This window comes from Myotis nattereri (genome assembly GCF_964212035.1).
Source record: "Myotis nattereri genome assembly, chromosome: 17".
NCBI classification, from domain to species: Eukaryota; Metazoa; Chordata; class Mammalia; order Chiroptera; family Vespertilionidae; genus Myotis; species Myotis nattereri.
The window spans coordinates 40,347,270-40,369,850 of record NC_138092.1 but is presented as its reverse complement, the minus strand read 5'-3'; the positions used below and the strand labels follow the sequence as shown (position 1 = coordinate 40,369,850).

Here is a 22,581-nt window from a genome sequence, read left to right as displayed (position 1 = left end):
TTTTTCTGGGGATAAATAGTGTATTCTTTTTCACCATCATAACTGTTTACTATAAAGTTATCAAACACCTACAGACTACAAACCACACAAGCCATGAGTCTAGAAATGTTGTGTTCTCTTGGGATAATTCCTGCCCTCAGAGTGCTTCTAGTCCATGCAGTGGCACGGGCTAGGAAATCGGATGGCCTGGAGAAAGCAGAAATTTGGCAAGTAATACAGGATAAACCTTTTTTTTTTAATATATATATTTTTTAACTATAATTGACATATGTTCCTTTCAGGTGTACAGCATAATGACTCCATATTTGTGTATCTTGTGAAATGATCACCGTAATAAGTCTAGTTCAGTGGTCGGCAAACTGCGGCTCGCGAGCCACATGCGGCTCTTTGGCCCCTTGAGTGTGGCTCTTCCACAAAATACCATGTGCGGGCGCGCATGTATAGTGAGATTGAAACTTCGTGGCCCAGGCGCAAAAGTCAGTATTTTGTGGAAGAGCCACACTCAAGGGGCCAAAGAGCCGCATGTGGCTCACGAGCCGCAGTTTGCCGACCACTGGTCTAGTTCACATCTATGTTTTAACCTTTCCACCTGGAAGTAGAAGATGTTAAAACAAATTGCCTATTTTTTCATGATTGTTCACTATATTCAGGATATATAGTGTTTTTGTCAAATCACTGTTAGCTCAAAAACTTTTACCCAAATTTAAGTAATAATCCTAAATATTAAAGTTTTCCTCACCCCCTCAAAATGGTGAACATGGTAGAAAGAAAATTTAAGGCAGTTTGTTGGTTGACCCATACCTTAATAATTTTAGGTCTTCAATCATGTTGGAATGTTATACCAACAGACCCAAGAGTCATTTGTAGAGTTTTTCAGCTAAATTAGGGTCATTAGTAGTAAAATTAGAATAAAATGCACAAGTAGAACTCATTTCATCTTCTACTATGGCACTGCCTTTCTAAGAGGAATTTCTTTTTATTTTATTTTTTACTTTTTAAAAATTAAAAAAAAATTCCATTACGGTTAACATTCCATATTAGTTGTAGGCGTACAGCACAGTGGGTTAGACATTTATATAACTTACGAAGATCAGAGGGATTTCTGCTGTGTTCATTTCAGGGGCGAAAAGTTGGTTTCCAGTGAGCACTCTCGAAAGTACTGGTTCTGTCTGACACTGGCATAAATTTTTAGATGAAAAGCAAAATGGACCAGACTATTGGAAAATCCTGTACAGTTCCCAAAAGGCAAATAGACACCGTTACAGCACGGGGATTCCCAAATGAAAGGGGTCCCTTCGCCTGGGGAGGCGGTGGGTTGTGACCTTGGGCCCTGTGCGCCTGGCTGTCCAAGCCGACAGCGGCCCTGGCCAGGCTCACGCGCCCCCCCCCCCCACCACCACCCCCGGATTCATCCTGTGCTTTGGTCTCTCCCAGGCACCTACCAGGGCCAGTGGGCCGGCGGCATGCGGCACGGCTACGGAGTGCGCCAGAGCGTGCCCTACGGCATGGCCACGGTGATCCGCTCGCCCCTGCGCACCTCGCTGGCCTCGCTGCGCAGCGAGCAGAGCAACGGCAGCGTCCTCCACGACGCGGCGGCCGCCGCCGACACCCCCGCCGGCACCCGGGGCGGCTTCGTGCTCAACTTCCAAGCCGACGCCGAGCTCGCGGGCAAGAAGAAGGGCGGCCTCTTCCGCCGGGGCTCGCTCCTCGGCAGCATGAAGATCCGCAAATCCGAGTCCAAGTCTTCCATCTCCAGCAAGCGCAGCTCGGTCCGCAGCGACGCGGCCATGAGCCGAATCAGCTCCAGCGATGCCAACTCCACCATCAGCTTCGGCGACGTCGATTGCGACTTTTGCCCCGTGGAGGACCACGTGGACGCCACCACCACGGAAACCTACATGGGCGAGTGGAGGAACGACAAGCGCAACGGCTTCGGCATCAGCGAGCGCTCCAACGGCATGAAGTACGAGGGCGAGTGGGTCAACAACAAGCGGCATGGCTACGGCTGCACCCTGTTTCCCGACGGCTCCAAGGAAGAGGGGAAATACAAAAATAATGTTCTGGTCCGTGGAATAAGGAAGCAGCTCATACCGATCAGAAACACAAAAACTCGGGAGAAGGTGGACAGAGCCATCGAAGGCGCGCAAAGGGCAGCTGCCATGGCGAGAACCAAAGTGGAAATAGCCAATTCAAGGTATGTAAGCGCAGCGTGCCCGGGCCTGCCGGGTCGGGTCGTGCCGTGTCAGTTTGTTTGTCAGTCTGTCGGTGACATCGCCAATAGGTCCTACCACTGCCGGAACCAAAGGTGGCAAGTGATTAAGCCCAATAGAGTCAGAGTCAGAAATGTCCCTGCGGTGTTCTGAAACTTTCCATCAGCCAAAAACGTTGAAGGTACATTGAGGTCCCCTTCCTGCTCCCTGATCCTGACTGTGGTGGAGTTCACCCAGGCCCTGTGTTTGTTTTCCGAGTCCAGAAAGTTATACATCTTTTCGAAATACTGCCATGGAGAGCAGGGTGCTTCCACATGGAAACGTACCTGGTAAAGATGAGTCCCTTTATCCTAATATGTCAGTTCTAAGTGTTTACAGCTCCTCCTATAGAATTATCCTAATTTATAAAATTCAGGTTCTGTTTTCTGAAGCCTTTTAGGTGGCATTGGTTTTGAGAAAGCCGCCAAGATCTAGACTGGCAGAAGTTTGGAAGGTACATGACAAAATCAAGCGTGCCTTCTTGAAAACAACATGGGAGAGGCAGAGGCACGAAGGCTCCCAGAAATCGCCTCATTCTATGCAGGAAAGATTAGATCACTGTGTATTAAAAGGAAGGGGGGCGGGGAACCTGCCATGGACAGATGGGACTGTCAGTGCGCCAAGGTTGGGAGAAAGTAGAGCAGTAGAGACAGGCTGGAGTGAGGAGGAGAAGGTGGGTGAATAATAGATTGAGAAGTAGGGTGGATGTGGGCACAGAAGGTCTATGTACTTGAAGTTTTACCATTAATAGCTGGGTTCAGGGACCCAACGAGAAGGATGGAGAAATCTGTTGGGAATAGAATTTTATGAAGGATGGATGTCATGTTAGACACAAAAGAAAAAGGGACGGTTGTAATTGGAAATATTTATTTTTTAGCCTTATTTCCGTGGGTACTGAGGGACCACAGTTGTGTGTGACTTGAAGCAGACATTTAGCATAGAATATTAACAATGCATTTACTGTCCATAGAAGTAAACCTCCTTTGAAACCACAAAATATCATCATGTCTTTAGGTTTTTATTCTTAGCATTGAATGAATGGAGCCCACCTTTTTTTTTTTGGTTGAAACATGAAAATTCTGATATTTGAACTTTTTCATGTGGCAATTTCATATACTTCCAGACCTATACAGTTTGTGTGTGTGGTGTGTTTGTTTGTTTTTTAATATCCCTATTCTATGGCTACTATACTTCTGAGTGTCTGAAACACTGCTTGGCAAATGGGAGATTTTGCATTATTTATAGCAGGGATGGGGAACGTCCCGCCCTCAGGCTGTATAAGGCACACGAAATCAGTTGGTCTGGCCCTGCCAAGGCATTAGGGGTGAGTTAATTAAATGTTTGACCAACTATAGCAGGCTAATTTTTAAGTTGATCATTTTGTATGGCCCTCGAATGATGTTATAAATATCTAAATGGCCCTTGGCAGAAAAAAGGTTCTCTGCCCCTGATTTATAGATTCCTATTCTAATATTAAAAGTTTTTGAAGGTTTCCGTTGCATCTCCAGTCAATTCTCATTTAAAGTTAGTATTTCTTGTTACTCAGCACAAACTTTTATGGGAGGTCTCTCCTGTCTTCACTGCCACGCATCTTTTATTTTAGATCTTGGTTTCCTCTGATCACCAAGCAGTGTATCTATCTGCTTTTCCATTTGCTTTGTCGATAGGATATTTGCCACATCTGATCTTGCTGGCTTCCCTGGTCCTCAGCTAACTTTAAAACCAGTCATACACCTAGTCTGAAATTTCAAGCACACTCCTGGATTCTTCCATTTTATTTCCACCTTACAACCTAGTGCTATCGTGGAGGCAGTTCAGTCTTGCCTGATGGAAAGTAAGCCATGCAGGACACTCTGGCATCAAAGACGTTTTTATGCTTTCTGTGACTACTGAGTTTATGATTAGTTTATATTGGAGGAATCTACATAACGAAAGTGAACCACTTGCAAATACAAAGCTGATCTGTGATTATACTAGTATCATAAAACTCTTACCCAAGCCCTAGCCATGCCCTCTCTGCTGGAAGTCTTCTGGGAGTGCTATTATGTAGTCTGGGAATACTGTGTTATACAGTTTATAATCCAGAGTTCTTTAGCTTAAGATGTTACACTTTGCACTAGTTAACTCCATAAAAGACTTTATTTAGCTTTTCAAAAAGGCTTGGTCCATTATGCTCACAGTCACAGGGCAAATGCTGCTCGATTCCACTTATAAAAGTGTGGAAGGTGCCCAAACTCATGGAAACAGAGGGAGAAGGTGGTTGCCAGGGGCTTGAGGGAGGGGGACGTGGGAAGGTGGGGTTCAACAGGTATAAAGTTTCAGTTGAGCAAGAAGAAGAGTTCTAGAAGGCTGTGCACAGCATTGCGTCTGCAGTTAACAATATGCTAGTGTGCGCTTACTGTGTGTTAATAGGGTAGATCTCATGTTAAGCCTTCTTACCAGAATAAAAAAAAATACTCTTTGGATGATACACTAAACCAAAAATGCCCACTCAGTGAACCCTTTTATTTTACGTACTTTCACTGTTGTAGTCCCCATTGCTTTAATGACTACTTCAGATACTGAGCTTTGTAACTCGTCTTGGTAGGAAGTAGCTGAAGGACTGGCATTCACCCTGTACTAGCTCTGAGTTTAGTGTTCTACCTTCTTATAAAACTTTTTTTAAAAGGGGGGTGGCAGCTTCTATTAAGTTCTTGGAGATCACTGCCTGGGGAGGCCTCCTAGCTGTCTGACTGTCATAACCCTGGCTCTAGAGCAGCGGTTCTCAACCTGTGGGTCGCGACCCCTCTGGGGGTCGAACAACCCTTTCACAGGGGTCGCCTAAGACCATCGGAAAACACATATATAATTACATATTGTTTTCGTGATTGATCACTCTGCTTTAATTATGTTCAATTTGTAACAATGAAATTGGGGGTCACCACAACATGAGGAACTGTATTAAAGGGTCGCGGCATTAGGAAGGTTGAGAACCACTGCTCTAGAGGATGGAAACAGATGGTGACAGGAGGGAAGAGCCAGCCTACAGCAGTGACAGCCTTAGGCCTTTGCTTGCACTACCTTCATTTTATCAGATTAGAAGAAAGAGAAAGTGGGTGATGGGAGTGGCCAGCCCCACTGAAGCTAGGGCAGGGGTGGGCAAACTTTTTGACTCGAGGGCCACAATGGGTTCTTAAATTGGACCGGAGGGCCGGAACAAAAGCATGGATGGAGTGTTTGTGTGAACTAATATAAATTCAAAGTAAACATCATTACATAAAAGGGTACGGTCTTTTTTTTTTTTTTTTTTAGTTTTATTCATTTCAAACAGGCCAGATCCGGCCCGCGGGCCATAGTTTGCCCACGGCTGAGCTAGGAGGATGCATGGCTGCGAGCTCCCAGAACTAGAGCGAAGTGTCCGGGAAGGGACAGGCCAGCCTGCCGTGCGGGGCTGTGTCCTCCCGTTACCCGTTAGCAGGATGTGGACTCTCAGTGCCCCAGCAGGTGGTAACAGCCACACCTAAGCAGGTAGTGCCAGGAGGGAGCCTTGTGTGGTCCCCTGTTCTGCTGGGGCCCCAGCCATAGCTGCACGGGGGTGGGGGGAGGGCAGAGCAGCCAGGTAGAGGGTGGAGGGCCTCAAGCTCAAGGTCTGGTGCACAGGTGAGCTGGCTGCATCTGCTCCCAGAACTCGAGTCTGGGTTCTGTGTTTTCCAATTTTCGACTTCAACATAAAAAATGACGTCGTTTGAAAAAATCCTTCAGGAAAAGTGTATTTCCCATACCTTTCTTTAAGTAACATATTACTATCTGATACCACTCTCCCCCTGCCCTCCGTGCTCAGAATGACTCAGCCACGACAGCTTCCCTTTGGCTCTAGGACTTGGTTGAGCCCTTCCCACTGCCTGGCCCTTGCCTGGCTCCCGGGCCTCCCGCAGGCTGCTCCGTCCTCAGGTTTAGGCACAAAGTCTCTTCACTGAGAGTCTTTTCAACTCCACACCCTCCCACCCCACTGCCACCCCCCCCACCCCCCCACCCACCACCACCACCCGGTCTCAAGCCCCCACTGGCCTACGTTGTCACTTTATTTCAGCCTGTTTGTTTAATAGCTCTTTCTCCAACGAGGTCAGAAAGCCAGGCTGCAGGCAGCTTTGCTCACCTCTGTATGCCCAGCCGCTGGCTTGGATCAGGGCACTTCCCTAAGGCCCCGAGTAAATATTTGATGAACGAGTGAATTAAATCCTCACTGCTTAGGGTCTGAACACGGCCAGTGTTTCTAATTCCGTGCTGCTGGACATGTATAAGTCACCATTTTAAGAAAAGAAGCATCATGCTCATAATTCATCAGGCTCTACTCTAACCGTAGTCAAGGAAGTGCAGAAGATGCGGGAGCGTGAGTTGCAGGTACCCTTTCCTTTAATGAAGTCGACATCATTAAAGTGTCATAACTAAGGCAGGGCCAGGAAATGAGAGCTTCAGGTTAAGCCAGACTGTTCCTCATAGGTGTGAGCCGGCCCAGCAGTACATGCGCGTACTTCCTGTGAGCAGATACGGAGACTCCGAAAAGTCATCCTACTTAACTGTCACAGCATTAGTTCATCCTGCATATTGGACATCACCAACATATGTGAGAAGTCAGGACAGGAGAGCTTGCTGCCTTTCCAGAATCAAAGTCTGCTGAGTGTGCCGCTGGCTTATTTTTCCTCTTGAGAGATTTTTCTGGTCTTGCCTCTTTAGGGTCATATTTTTAATGATCCTCAATAGAACAGCCCCTCGCAAGATTGCTTGACTCGATTCGTACTTCACTTATTAGTCATTAAAACCCAAGGGCAGGCGTGAGTCAGGGCACATTGTGGATCCCAGTGGAACTTCCTACCACCAGGAACAAGCTTGACCTCTGCCAAGTGGTTGGGAAGGGCAAGGAATTTGAAAGTCTTTGACTCTGTTGGACAGAAGGATTCTCTTTCTCTTTTGCAAATCAGAATTATAGTTTACATCCTGTCTGTCTTTCTTTCCTGTCTTGGGGTCATATCAGATCTTTGAAAACAATTTTGGATCACCTCTTCCGTGAACTTTTTGTTTCTTCTCCTGGGGCTCTGGTTCATTCTCAATTATTAGCATAAGTCATTTTTGCAGGAAGGTACGTCCTTGTAATGCCTAGCAAGTCATTTTAATGAAAACACTGTTAAACGGGTAAAGAAATTTCGAAAGGAAATTACCTAAAATGTGGGAATTTACAGCTCACGAGAGTGTTAATTATTTTCTGTAGCTGTGCCGCCTGTGTTCTTCCATCTCTGCCTTTCTTCCTGTCACCTGTTATCCCAGCCCTTCTCCACACTCATCCCAAAGGCTCGGTTAAAACACTCAGACGCTGAGTTGCAGACAAGTCACCAGGAACGAGGACTGATACTTGCCTGTTTCTTCACAGGAGGGTTGCTGTAAGAGTTGAATGAGAGAGTGGGTGTCACAGGGCTTTGTAAACTGTAAATCACTATATAGAGTTAATGTTTCCGAAAGCACGTCGACCCTGCAAGTACCAGTCCCCAAAGTGAAAGCTGACAGACCAAGAAGTCAGACTGGGATGGAGGTAGAGTGGCGGGGGAGGAAGGGAAGGCAGGCTTGGGAAGCAGAAAGAGGGATAAACAAGAGGAAAGGAGTTAACCCCCCAAGCTTGACCACTGTGTGAAGACATGAGGACTCACCCCCTTCCCAGCCTCAGGTCTGGGTGAAGTCAGTATACTGTCAACAGGCAATTCTTATTTTTAAGATGAAAGAAAATGCACAGGGAAATGGCATATGTATTTCTTTCAAGCTACCCTGGGGCACTATTCTGAAGACAGTATAGGAAAATAATGGTTTTTCTCTTTCGAGCGTTTTGGTGTATTAGTGTGGGTCACCAGTATCCTTGATGTGTGCTATCCTTTTTGTATTGCACATAAAAATCTTAGACACATATTTCTCCTCTTCGCCCACAAGCACCCATTTCCCATGCCGAGAGCGAGGAACCTGCTGCGATTTCCTCCCGTTCTTCTCCAGGCGGTTTCAAGAAAGTCGCGCTTCTCTGTACCAAAGGCCCCGACGTCTTCATGGGCCGTGTAGTCACTGAGAATCCTCTGCGGGGGTGGACAGAGGGAGCAGCTAAACCAGAAAGATCACCTGGGCCAGCCGCAGCTCCGTCCCACCCCCAGCAGAGGGGAGTCAAGCTAGGATAGCATCGTCCCCAGAGTCCTGGCTGGGGAACAGAGAGAAACTCCTGGCCCAGCCCCTGTCCTTCAACTCTGATCTCTATCACCTCGCCGTTTCGCAGGTCATTGCACAGCACATGGGAACACGCTGTGTTATGGGAACTTTGTAAGATGCCCCGAGGCTATCTTGTGGCTAAATATCTTTCTTTAAAAAACTCTTCGTCCAGCCCTTCCAGGTCCAGGCCCATTCAGAAACGGTGCGGCGTTGAGGTGGCCCTGTGTTTTAATGATTAACACGGAGGTTCAAGCGGTAGAGATTGAACGAAAATTGGTCTTGGGCCATCATAATGGGAGGCTCACACAGTTTTCCAGACGTTGGGCCCACGATCAACATACTTTTTGAACCCTGACTCAGGTGGGCCTGGCTCTCTACTTCGATTAAACAGAGAGGGCAAGGAGAAGATGCCGTGTGTGGTGTGGATGGGATAGGAGAGCATGTTCAATTCAGTGCTTAATGAGAACGGGAAAGAAAGGGAGAGAAGAAAAAAAACTATAAGCCAGGGTGCTGATGATAAGCTTGGTTTGGGGACACGTGTTGGCCTTGTTTTAACTGTAGAAATCTGCATTTACTTCAACAATACAAACTGCAGCAGACCATCTCATTTAGCTCTGAAATATGACATTTTCGTGATTCTGTGAATGAGAAGCATTCAAGCAGCAGTTACATTGTAGTAGAGCTGCATTTGTAATGAAATCCCCCTCCTGTAATGTCTTCCAGAAAGCCAGAGGCACGGTGGCATTTGGGGTCCGTCCCAGGTGCTCCGCATGAATTTGAGCTTTGACCCAGAGAAACTCTGCTTTGGGGCAAGTGTCAAGTTCTGTGTGCATCTAAGGGAGCTGGTGGCCGCCTCCTCCGGGCAGCTGCCAGGCAGCCCAAGCCGCCCACTCACAACTTTCCATTATGGATTAAGCTGACTGCCAATCTCACTTCACTCAAGACACCACACTGGACGCTTGCAAGACCAGTGCCTTGCAAATCTTTGAGATGCTTTTCTTATTATAGATGAAATATGAACATTGTGTTTAGGAACAGGATCCAACAAATGCCGAAGGTATTTATGTAAGTCATTCAGCTTTAGTACAACAGCCTCCTGAGAATTAACCAAATAAGCTGTTAATAATGTTGCCCTTCGATCTTAGTTGGTGTTTCCCATTTATTTGGATAATATACTCAGTTCAAAATAAGCTGCTTTATCAGAAATTTAATTAACATGTAAGGAATCAAGACTGCCTCCAAAATAGTGCAACTCTTTGAAGTCCAATCTTCTCGGCATTCCCCCGTGTGCCAAAAGAAACTGACTCAAGCCAAGGAAAACACACTCACTTTCTAGCGTCTTTAAAACAGTCACTTATGCCAGAGCTTAACAAATAATTGTGTGAGTTTTTAAAAACTTTTAAGTAAGGTAAAAATTTTGCTGAATTTTACTGTAGCAGGTCAATCAAATTTTGATCTCGATTGCTTGGCCTAGAAGTCCCCCAATGTTTAACTTTTTGCATCGATGTCAGAGTTTTTTTGAGTTAGTCTGTCAAGATTTCATACATTTGTGTCCATCCATTAGGGCCCAGGCTTGAGCGTCCTATGGGAGGCCTGTTAGTCAAAACATGTTGAGATATCCCATAAAAGCTAGAGTTTAGGGTTCAAGAGTCGAAGGGAGGAGCACCAGGTGGCGGGTTTACCTGTCACTGGTTCCCACCCCCTCTTGCTCGTCCCAGTGAATAGAGAATCAGTTCAGCTCTGGACTGATAGATTACCTTGGAAAGATGCAAATGCCCTGGACAGGTGGTACCTTAGCCCTGTCTGTCATCAGTTACATGTTAGTTAGCATTCTGGTTTGGATGCTCAGCCCTTTTGATAAGGTTTGGTTCTTAAACTCAGTGAAACATTGATTTTAATCGCCTCTTTGTGACATTAATTGATTACATACTATGTAAATGTAAAACTGTGATTGGGACCCAGTCCTTCCCATGATAGAGTCTAGTTGGGACAGAGAAAACATTTAATTACCTGTCGGATGATTGGCACCTAGCCGTGAGGTTAGGTAGCCCGTAGGAGGAGCTTAATCATAGCCTGGGGATGGAGGCATGATTTTGCAGGTGGTATCCAGCATGAGAACCAAAGGATGTGCACCTGTTCTCCAAAAGATGGAGAAGCGTGCCCAGGACAACAGCCCACGTGTATTTGGGCCACTGTAAAATATTGGGCACGGTTGGCAAAGAGAGTGCAAGGTAGGGGTGTTGAGAGATGAGGTGGAGAAGCAACCTCACTGACCAGTAAGGGGAAGTTTGGACATTATCCTCAAGACATGGGAGGGCTTTTGGTAGTCTTAAACAGGAATTGTCTGGTCAGACTTAGAAAGATCGCTTTGGTTACAGGTAGTATATTAGGGAAGAGTAAGGAGAGAGAGACCTGGAGAAAAATGAAGTCGTGATCTGCTAACTAGCAGGCTAGGGGAGAGTCCATGGGCTGAGCTAAGCGATGGCAGTGACTATGGAAAAAAGCAAATGTTGGGCGAGAGCCTCCCAAGCAGGCTCAATTGGACTTGATGGTTGGTTGAATGCGTGCGGTGGACCTAGAAAAGGAAGCCAGTGTGGTTCTGGATGGCCCACCGAATGGGCGGTGGTTCTGTTGATTCACATATGGACCTGAGAGCAAGGTACAGGTTTAAAGAGGAAGATGAGTTTGCAAGGGATTTTTGACTTCTTGAATTTTTGAGGTGCTGGCCACAAAGACAACAGGAACACGGGCCTAGGATGCAAAAATATTCCCACTGTTCATATGGAGCTCAGACCAGAACTCTGCGGACAGAGATACTTGGGAGGCCAGGAACGGAATTGTATGCAGATGATGTTAGAAACAGCTCTTTTTAAGAAGCACAAATAAAGCAGTTCTCACATTAAGTGACCAGAAATCTGTTGCCTTTGAATAATGCAACTCGAGTATCAGAATGTCTGCACTTGAATTTGTGAAATACATGCTTTCGAAGATTTGTGCTGAAGGGACCCATCCAGTGAGCAAGATCCGCTGGCCTGTTTCTTTCTTGGCAACAGAGTAGAGCAGAGTATCACCCTTGCAAATTATTATGCTAAAGAACATCATTTGGCAAACATTTATTTAGTGTCAGCTCTGTCCAAACATGGCAGTAGGCCCTAGGCATACAGAGATGAATCAGAAACAAAACCTGTCGTGAAGCACGAATACCCTGCTGATGGGTCGGTAGCGCTTCTCTGCAGCTGGGCAGGTGCTGTGAGCACGGTGGGGCTGCAGGTCAGGGGGACACCACCCCCCTCCACCCCCCAAGTACCTAAGCCAGCCTGGGTGAGCCTGTCACAGACACTGTCTGGGGCTCTTTGCATGAATACCTCAGCCCCAGCCCCTGTTCGTTGCCTAACCCTGCAGTAAGTTCCTCCAGGCCATCGGAGACAGTGTTTCTCCAGGTGCAGCCCACCACCCCCTGCAGCACATCTCAGGGGGTTCCTAAAAGTCCCTCCCCCCCCCCAACCCAGTGCTACATTAACCTTTCTCGGGGCAAGGCCCAGAGCCTCCCAGGTTACTCTTAGGCACACTCACGGTCAGTAAGTGTAGCTTGAGTTTTGATAGGAATGAGATCATGAAGCTTTGGCAGCTAATTTTCTACTGATTGCCTTGGGGAGTCTTTAAAGGGATTTGAAGGGAGCCATCAGCCTTTGCGATGGAGTTAAAGGGGCCAAGACCCACCACCTGGCCTGTGGAGGAGAGGATAAAGAACCCAGTCAAGGTCAGTGTGGTAGAGAGGCAAAGGATAAAACTTACAGGAATTGATGGACCAGAAGTGGTAGGTAAGGAATGGAGGCGAATCTAGTGTCTGATATTGCGATGGCTCTCAGTAATGTTAGTGAAAAGGTTCATTCATTCCAGAACATGGGGGAGTTTTGTCAAGCATATTAAACAAGTAATCTTCTGGGTCTCTTACTCCAGCCCATAAATCCTCACCCAAGGAGTGGGGCTGAGGAAGTGGGCAACTGGGCCCGTTTGTCACAGAAAGTCCAAGTCCGGGCGACATCCCCTCCATTTGTGTGGCTTTTGAATCTGAAGTCACAGGCCAATTCCAGCGATGTTTCTGATGGAAATTAGTCCGTAAGCAAACATAGTGAAACATCGCTGACCATTTACTCTTCCAACTCCAGGTGTGTCCGCAATCAGAGGAGGGTGGACTGAAAGGGACAGCGTCCCCTGTGTCAGTTGTCGGGAACAGAACCCAAATTACCACGGACCAGCCATGTTGAAGGACTCGTAAGGAGCGCAGGTCACCAAGCAACGGCCCTGATCTTCTCAGCGTTACTGTGCACCACGTGCACACTCAGGGCTGCGCTGGGCCTGCAGGGGGAGGGAGGGAGGAAGCCGGGCCCACACCTCCATAAGCTTAGAGCTGCTTGCAGATATCTTACACCCACAGGAAGTAGTTAATAAGAGAGGTCACTGCCGGCCCTTCACTTCCTAGTGCTCTGCCTCGCTCCATGCAGGTTTCCAGAATTCTCTAAATGGTCTGTCTTACAGAAATTGAAAGGGAATAGGTTGACTTGTTCAGAAAGCGCTTTCAAAGACTTTTGATGTAGCTTCTTGGGTGGATTTTTCTTTTTTCATGTTACTGTACAAAGTTGATAGTAAAAGCATTTTTCAAGATTATCTTATTCTTCTTGCACTTCACTAAATTGGAATAACTTTGAGCCTATTGTTGGAATGATGAGAATCTGATTAAGGAGTGAGCCGTCACTAAGGTTTAATTCCATAAACGAAAATGAGGGAAAGGAAAGCATATTTTGGGATTATTTTTTTTTCCTTCAGAACCTTCAGTGATGTGTTAATTTTGTGGTGTTAGAGTTGTTACGAAACTTTATTGTTGAGAAGTTTTCTTTAATTACAGTTGCTATATTGGTAACAGTTATAACCGTTCCAGAGCCTCCGCCGTATTTGGTGCCCAATAAGATCTTAAAGATATTTCAAGGGAAATAGAAGGCGTAAGCCAAAAAAGGAAAGAAAAATAAAGTCTCAAATGACCATCCCCCACACGCAGGGTCTGTGTAAACATGTGTGTAGATGAGTCTACGTGAGCATGCGTGCATATGAATGCTGTCCCTGAAGAAATGCCGAGTAATGAGAAAAAGGAGAAAAATTGGAGACAGCCTGAATATGGAGGGGTTCCTAGGATAATTGGTGGGTCTGGTGCCAGATGGAATTGGTCTGGAATGATTTCATAGAGAATTGGAGCCTTGAGCGATATTTTAAAGGGGAGCAAAGGCATGATTTTGTCACAGGGGCAGACGGGGGTTTTGCCAGGTGGGGGAAGGACAGCGTGTCTGGTGACTCACAAGCTGAAGAGAATGAAAATCGCTCAGAGGCCATAAAGCCCAGCAGTGCTCATTATCCGTGGGCAGGACTGTCCTTGTACCTTGCTGGAGATCTTACTGTTAGCTTCATGGCCTTATTACTCTTCTCCTCGTGTTCTGTGTCCTAGCGACTCCCATTGCCTACAGAACCTGGAATTAGGGGTCTTTCATATGCAGACACCCTCGTCCTGCCACCAGGAGAGATGATCCAGAAAGGCAGTACCTCTGTGGAGAACGGTGGTGCTAGTCTAAGATTCCTGAAAATTAATGCTTTTGGTTTGTAGAAAAGAATACACACAACAGGAAAGTAGGAGGCTGGAGATGCTGGATATAATGCTTTTGTATGATTCAGACTGTAGAGCTTCCTCCTCGTTTTGAGAAGTCTTACAAACGTGTGCACAAAAGTGTATTCAGCCCCCTGGTGGGCTGTGCACCCCCCTGCTGGTGCGTGTCATCTAAGAGACACAGTGTGGTGCTCTGCCGTGGTGTGAGCACAGCTGAGTCATGGGGAGAGAGGAGGACAATTAGATAAGGGTGCTGACTGCTCAAGGATCTGAAAAGCACCATCAGGTGTTATGCAACGCGCAAGTGGAAGCTGCCTGAGTTCCCAGCAAGTGAGTAACATGAGCAAAACAACATCTGAGGAGAATGGTTTGCGCTGCCGTGCACAGGGGTGGATCCCGGCAGCAGCTGGGACAGAACCGTGAAGGACAGGAATAAATGTGTCCAGCCGTAAAGAACTGGACCCTTGAAATTTGCAAATATGCAGCTGGTTTTGTCCAAAGGAGTTAAAACGCTAAGGATCTGAGCATCGTTAGCTCGGAGCACAAGGGCTCATGAATTATGGTGGAGACATTTGGGGAGGAGGATAAGGAATCTTTTGACTCATGGGCATGTAAAGGAGGAAAAAAAACGAGAGATGAGAATCCTGTAAGAACGGTCACTCTCAAGGCTTGTGCGTGTGAGAGCTTCCAAAGGAAAGGAAAACATCAAAACCAAAGATTTACGTTGTCCGCCGTAATAAAAGAGTTGTTCAGAAAGCGAGGAGAGAGGGCTGGGGTAGAGAAATTTGTAAGGGATTTTCCAGGATAGTGATCCATGTGTGGAAAGAAGCAGGGAATTATTTTATCCTAAAACACACGAAACTAATCCAAGACAAGGTACTGAACCAGGTTTGAGTGTGGTTATAACTAACATATCTATTTGCATAATTTCATGATTTAAAAATCAAACCAAATTAACAAATCCCCCCCCCTTTTTTTTAAATTTACTTTGTTAATAGAGTAGCCATTGCAGTATCTAGCTCAAGCATGTCAAACTCAAAGGCTAACACGGGCCAAATAAACAAGGCACGCGGTCCACGGGCTGTGAGTTTGACATGCTTGATCTAACTAGTCAGTCAAAGGGTACTCAGAGCTTTCCTGGAATCCTCACGCTCACTTTTGTTTTGGATGAAGTCCATATAAACAAATGAAATGAACATCTCTGACTTTCTTTGCCTTCGAAAAGGCATCTTTCATTTTTATTAGTTACTGTGTGTGCAAAAATGGATCAAGAGAATGAGCACAGACATGGCTTGCGTGGAGATACCTGTCTTTGTAGTTAAATAAAGAATGTGGAAGCTTTGCAGTGGCTAATTTCAGGCCCCAAACCTTATCATCCAGGGCTGCACTACAGGAGGGCATGCCTAGGTGTGTTACTTGCGTGGAGTAGGGAGGTAGCATGGAGAACAGTGGGTGAGTTAGAGGGCCCGCAAAGAGCACTTGGATTCAGCTTATGATCAAAACCAAGGGGGCCCCAGGGGTCTGGGTTTTTTGTGGGGTTTTTTTTTTTTTTTTTGTATTATGTTCCATGATACCATCTACGGCCTTCCCTGGTCCCTGCTCTGACCTGTCACCTTTGTCTAGCCCAGCCGTGGGCAAACTACAGCCCGCGGGCCGGATCCGGCCCGTTTGAAATGAATAAAACTAAAAAAAAAGAAGACCGTACCCTTTTATGTAATGATGTTTACTTTGAATTTATATTAGTGCACACAAACACTCCATCCATGCTTTTGTTCCGGCCCTCCGGTCCAGTTTAAGAACCCATTGTGGCCCTCGAGTCCAAAAGTTTGCCCACCCCTGGTCTAGCCTCCGGGAGCTGGCGTGTCCCGCTGACAGTCCAGCTTCTCTGCAAATCCTTAGTGGCAGCTCTCTGCTTGAAAGGACCCCCTTGTTCAGCCGAGTGTGAGAAGTCCCCTTCCTGCTAGAAGGCAGGCGGGTATGGGGTGTTGATGAGATACAGGGGTCTCTCTTGAGCAGTCTGATTTTCCTGTTTAGATAAATCTGGTTACATGTCTGTTCTGTTCTAGTCCATCAACCGTGTTCTTATTACTCATAAAACAGGAAAATATGAAAAGAAAAAGTACTTTTACTAAGTGGCAAACACCTCTTAAATGAATCAAAATACAAAATTATTTATATTACATGCTCTTTGGGTATGAACTGCTCTTTCAAAGTCATAGGGTACAGCCCTAGCTAGTTTGGCTCAGTGGATAGAGCGTTAGCCTGCAGATTGAAGGGTCCTGAGTTTGATTCCGGACAAGCATGCACCTCGGGTGCAGACTCAATCCCCGACATGTGGGAGGCCCACCAGTCGCTGTGTCTCGCTCACATTGATGTTTCTCTCTGTGTATCTCTACCCCCCTCTCTTCCACTCTCTCTAAAAATCAATGGGGGAAATATCCTCGGGTGAGGATTAACAACAACAACAAAAAAAATAATGGGTTACACTGAGTCATGTTTTATATGTTTGTCTGTAGGAGGACTCTGAATCAGCCAGAGATGTAAAAGCTTAAGTTTTCAAGCCATGGAAATTAAAAAGGGATTTCTTAGTAGAAAAAAAAAGTTTTTAGGCAAGTTGATATAATTATAGTCCTTGTACCAAATAAATATAAAGACCTTTAGGAACTTAAAACAGGCTGTGCATAACTGGATTTTCTCATGACATTTGCAGGATTTCTTTTTCTCTTTTTTCAATTTTTCCTTTACCCCTTCCATTCAACCTCTAGAATAAGTATGAAATCCTGCTTGCTTAAATTCTAAATACTTTTTAGAACTCTCAAAAAAAAAAAAAGAACTCTGAATTAATAAGGACTGAACTAATGAACAGCAAAGCTATACAGACTTACTAAGTTTTCCCTGATAATTAAGCATAAATCTAAAGCTAGCTGGAATCATTTTCATTAAGAATAAAATGTTTACTTATGTGATGCTTGAGAAGAAAATGATATGAATAGATCGTTTTTTAGACTTCAGTGGCCTGTTCTGTTTATTAGTATACTAGAGGCCCAATGCATGAAATTCGTGCAAGGGGCTTGGCCCTTGCAGCCACGGCAGCTTGCCTCAGCCCTCGCAACCCCAGCTTCATCTGGAAGGTCGTCTGGAAGGACATCCGGAAGGTCGTTCGGCTGTCCAGTCTAATTAGCATATGACGCTTTTATTATTCTAGTTACTGTATAGCAGTGGTTCACAACCTTTTTTTGGCCAGGCCCACCTAAGCATCTTAAAATCCTGATGCACCCCCCCCCCCATGACATGTAATTCTTATTCAAAAAGTAAACTCCTATTCACATGGAAGAAGCCTAAAAGGCCATTAACTTGATCTAAACAAGCTTCCAAAGAACACAGCATCCATGAAAGAGAAAAAATAAAAGAACTAAAGGACCGTTGAAATGCTGAGGAAGAAATCACTAAGAAATTGTTTTAAAATAATAGTAATATGGAGTGATATGAAAAAATAGCAAATAAAGTTTCAAGTTTCAAAACGTAATAGAGAACTGAAATGCACAAATATGTCATTATATATATATATTTACATATATATATATATTTATGTACTATATATGAGGCCCCTAGAACCATATGAAATGCAAAAACTTTACTGTTAAATAACTCATTCTCAAATTGCCCCCCCCTTAAAAGTCAAATTGCCCCCTGTGGGAACCACTGCTGTATAGCTAATACAACCAGTTCTATTTGTTTTACCTTGCATGGAACCTAGCACAGATGTCAAGACATTCTAGGTACTCTAAATACTTGGTTTTCATTGATTTGTCATATTTGAGTTGGTATTCTTTCTTAGAGATTTTGAATCTGCAGTGCAAGGCTAAGATCTAAATGGATTTCTCAATTCATATATCAGCACAATACATCATATATATGTAAAGTCTCTATATGGAGGTCACGGCGTAAGAGTTACTCAGTTTAATGGAAATGATCGCTCATTATGGAAAGTCCTCTGTGGTCAGTGAGACTGAGTGAAAGGAGGTGACTGGTGACCTGGAGACTGAGCCCTCTTCCTGGACAGGCTCAGATCAGGGCCCAGGAGCAAGACACCAAGAGACCCATCTGCAGGTGCCCTGAGGGAGGACACCCGGATCTCCCTCGTGACACTGTCCACCCCCTGTGTTTGGTGATGAGGATGCTAAAATGACTCTGGGGACTTACTAGATGCAGCTAAAGTGAGAGATTTCATTCAAATATTGGCTAATTAAATATTGCTTAAGCCTCAGATGTCTCAACCCCCAAATGGGGTGACTTGGTACCTGGCAATTCACAGGAAGTTGGGAGAATTAAATGAGATTAGTGTATGTGAATGTCCCTAACCCAACAAATAGCACTTAATAGTTAGTAAATAAACTGATAGGACAACAATTGCTGAATGCCTCCATGCTGAGTATTTCAAAGAAACCGCTCTTGCCCTTCTATGCTGGGGCAGGAGAGCGAGAAGAAAACCAGCAGGTGTTATAAGATGTGACCTAGCAAATGACAGTGTGTATATATGTATGTGTATATATATATATATATATATATAGAGAGAGAGAGAGAGAGAGAGAGAGAGAGAGAGAGAGAGAGAGACTGGCCCAGAATGTCCCAAAACACCTGGAGGGACCATGGGAGACTTCAAGGGGTGACTCTTGAGCAGCCTTGAGGACACAAGTAGGTGTTTCCAGGAATAGAGAGGAGAAGAAGGGCTCTCCAAGCAGAGGTGGCTGCCAGGGCAAAGCTGGAGGATTAAAAGCTCTTGCTGGTTTCTTCCCTGCCGAAACGCCATTGTTATTTATATTCATGTAGCCCCAGGGCATAGAGAGGCAGTCCTAGCAGCTAGTGGTTAGGACCATGTAGTATCCACCCCACCCCATCCCCATCTGCTTTCCACAGTGTCAGTTATTTGTGGTCAACGGTGGTCCAAAAACATGAAACGGAAAATTCCAGAAATAAACAATTCATACGTTTTCAGTTACGTGCCACAATGAGAAGCGTGATGAAATCTCGTGCTGTCCAGCTCTGCCCTGCCCGGGTCATGACTCATTTCTTTGTCCAGTGTCTCCGCACTGTAGATGCTCCCTGCCTGTCAGTCACTTAGGAGCCAGATGGCTCATCACAGAGCTTGTGTTCAAGTAACCTTGTTTTACTTACTAATGGCCCTACATCATGCCCACCTGGAGTGGCTATAGTTGAGCGTCCACCTATGAACCAGGAGGTCATGGTTCGATTTCCAGTCAGGGCACAGGCACAGGTTGCATGCTCAATCTCCAGTGTGGGGCGTGCAAGAGGCAGCCGATCAATGATTCTCTCTCATCATTGATGTTTCTCTCTCCCTCTCTCCCTTCCTCTCTGAAATCAATAAAAATATTTTTTAAAAAATTATTATAATGCCCCAATCACAAGATGCTGGCAATTCAGACATGCCAAATAGAGAGGCCCTAAAATGCTTCCCTTAAGTGGAAAGGCCTGGGCGTATAGGGAAAAATGCGCAGTATCTATAGGGGTCGGTGCTGTCTGTGGTTTCAGCTATCCACTGGGGGTCTTGGTTTGTATCCAGAGAAAAAGGGGGATGCCTCTGCACCACAACCCAGTGCTGGGACTCAGGCAAATGGCTTAACCCTCCCACGTCTCACGGTCCTTCACCTGCCCCACGGGGGAAAGCAGTCATAGTTCCTCACAGGATTATCGTGGGGTAACTAATACATTTGAAGTGCAGTGTGGATGCTTACTGTTTCATGTCAGAGTAAATGCTGTAGTCATGTCAACCGTGAATGAATGCCTGCTGTGTGTCAAGCAAGTAGAGTTGGTGGCTTGGGAGAGACCAAAATGAGAAAAACGTGGCCCCTGGCCTCCAGGGAATTTACAACCGCGTGACAGAGATGGATCCGTGAACAAGTAGCCGCGCCGCTGGAAGTGAACCCTGAGCCGCGTGGAGGTGGGGGCAGGGGCATCACCAGAAAAGAGGTTTGTTGCCGGGCCGCGGAGGGATCCTTAGGGGAGAGGGTGGGTGCCCACGGAGTCCTTTGGCTCCGTCGTGTGTGAGTTAGGGCAGGTCTGGCCAAGCTGCGGTTGGCCCCGTTTCATTCCCTGTGGCTGACTTCGTCTTGGCTCCCATCCGTCTACCTGGCCAGGGTTCACATGCTTCCCTTCGAGCTGCAGCTGGAGAGGTGGATGGGGAGGTGCCTTTTATCAGCTTGAAAGAGGTGCATTGGAGAGAAGGCAGGTCACAGGTCACGTGACTCCCCTCCCGGCCGCTTGGTTGCTCCCATCCTGTTGCTCTCCATTCTAGCGGCTCCCAGGACTCCCACGGTGGAGGGAGCGCCCTCAGAAGCGCGGGTGGCACCCCCATCACTCCCTCAGTCCAGACCAGAGGGAGGAAGACCAGAGGGAGGTCTGTGTTGTGTTGTGGAAGACGAATCTGAGAAAGTAAAGAGGTTAGTGCAGCCCACCCTGTGCCCTACTGTGTCCCCTACTGTGTTCACGTGTCCCCCAGGCTCCCAGGCCAAGATCGAAATGCCTATCCATTGGCCCCAGTGTCTTCCAACAGTTGGGTCCAAACTCTCCAGTTTCTGGCAAAAATATGTCACAGGTGTGGTGTGTGCCTGGCTCTGTCCCATAGTTTCAAGTGTGATAAATGCTGCCTCTTCTCTTTGGCCAGTCTGGTCCGAAGTCAGCTCAAATTCAGTATTGTTTCGGGAAAATCGGGGAAGAAGTGAGCATGAGCTGGCTGCATGGCAAAGAACTTCAGGGAGAAAACTTAAATAAATCTTTAATACAGCAGCCTGATGTTTGCCCAGGGAGGTGCAGGGAATTCTCTGGAAGCCTTTCTGTATTATGGTATCGTAGTTAAGTCTTGGCTCGGTCACTTTTTAGCTGAGTGGCCTCAAGCAAACAACTTGACCTCCCCAAGCTTTAGCCTCCTCCTCTGTGCAATGGGCACGGTAGTTCCCAGAGCCTCCTCACAGGGTTGGAACGGGCACTTCCATGAGTTGGCGCATGTCGGGTTTGGAGTGGTGCCTGGCACCAGGAAGCACTGCGGTCTGAGCTCTGACTCTTATTACGGGCACAGAGAGATTTGGGATGACGTCATTCCCCGCTGCCTCACTGGCCAGACCTGAGGACATGATCGTGCCTGTGAGCCATTATCCAAGGCTTTTGTGGAGTTCGGGTGGCATCTCTGTTCAGTGATTGGGTTGACCTCCATTGGCACTCCTACGTCTCTGGGAAGGAGAGCTGTAGAGATTCTCACCCGAGGTCTGGAGTAGGAGGAACAGGTTTCTCCTCATGCATCACACAGACGAAGAGAAGCCAGCCAGTGGGGAACAGGGTGCACCTCTGTGTGAAGTGCCTGAGGCCACTCCAGGTGTGTGCACCCTGTGGCCAGAGCACAGGTTTTTGCGATGCAGGTTTCCTGTGGAGGCTCAGATCAGCCTGGCTCATACCATGTGCCATCCGCTCGGGACGTTTAAACAGCTCTAAGCGGAACACCTGTGCCTTTGTCCTGGGTCTTGCCTTGTGTAACAGGATTTGCACAGTTGGCCACCTATATGCTTGCATGTCTATATTCCCGCCTCATTATTTCAATCAACTACTTCAGAAGAAATAGCTGGACTTGAAAGTGTGAGAAAGTAACATTAACATGAGGTAGAAAATGCTCCTTATAATGCCTTTCTGTTTAATTAATGTAAGAAAGTGTGCAAGTCTACCATAAGATTATTAAGGTTGTATTATATCCTTTCCTCAGTGTGTCTGTTTAGGCTTTAGGGAAGTACCTGAAAGCAGACTTTTCCCCTATACAGTTAGGTCAATTGTCATCTGCAAAATGGCATCAGAAGAATAGAGTAAAAGTAGGGAGAGTCAGTACCCACAGGCCCGCATGCCATGAGTGCGTGACAATTCATGGAAGCTGTACGCCACTGACCTGGACCACAGTGAACTTGTCGATGCTTCGTGAGAGCATGGTCAGTGCAAAAGTGAGCAGGACATAATCCCGCTGTCCAGCACCTTGTTCCCCAGGAGCGAAATACAGCAAGTCACTGTGATGCACGGTGAGGCATGAGTGCTGTGGGCAAGTCAGTTTTTCACTATCTTCTCGGGGCTGGATAAAGTTTTTAAAGCAAAGGCTACATTATCCATGTGGGAGCATCGGGAAAGGTCTCATGGGGAGGAGGTTACAGTTGGATCTCAAACCATGAGAAGGATTTGCCAGGCAGAAATGGGGGTGGGGAGGGGGAGGTGTTCTAAGCAGAGCAAAAAGTAAAGTGGGTGTGGGCACAGCAGCAGTTACAACAGAGAACATCTCGTGATATACGCAAGGCCCACAGAGCTTCTGAATATTTGTGATGCGTGTGCATTTTTTCAATTAAGTGCCTTTGGGGTTAGATCCTTTTTTAAAAATATCAAAACTTGAATTATCTCTACAAATCCATTAGCCCATCT

General features: G+C 46.3%; 1 protein-coding gene across 1 annotated transcript in view; it reads left to right on the top strand.

Moving 5' to 3' along the window:
- Positions 1-22,581, top strand: part of JPH1 (junctophilin 1) — an 86,452-nt gene that overhangs the window by 5,141 nt on the left and 58,730 nt on the right. The window contains exon 2 of the mRNA XM_081111025.1: positions 1,435-2,194. Coding sequence (XP_080967151.1) covers positions 1,435-2,194 — 760 coding nt within the window. The remainder of the gene's footprint in view (positions 1-1,434; positions 2,195-22,581) is intronic.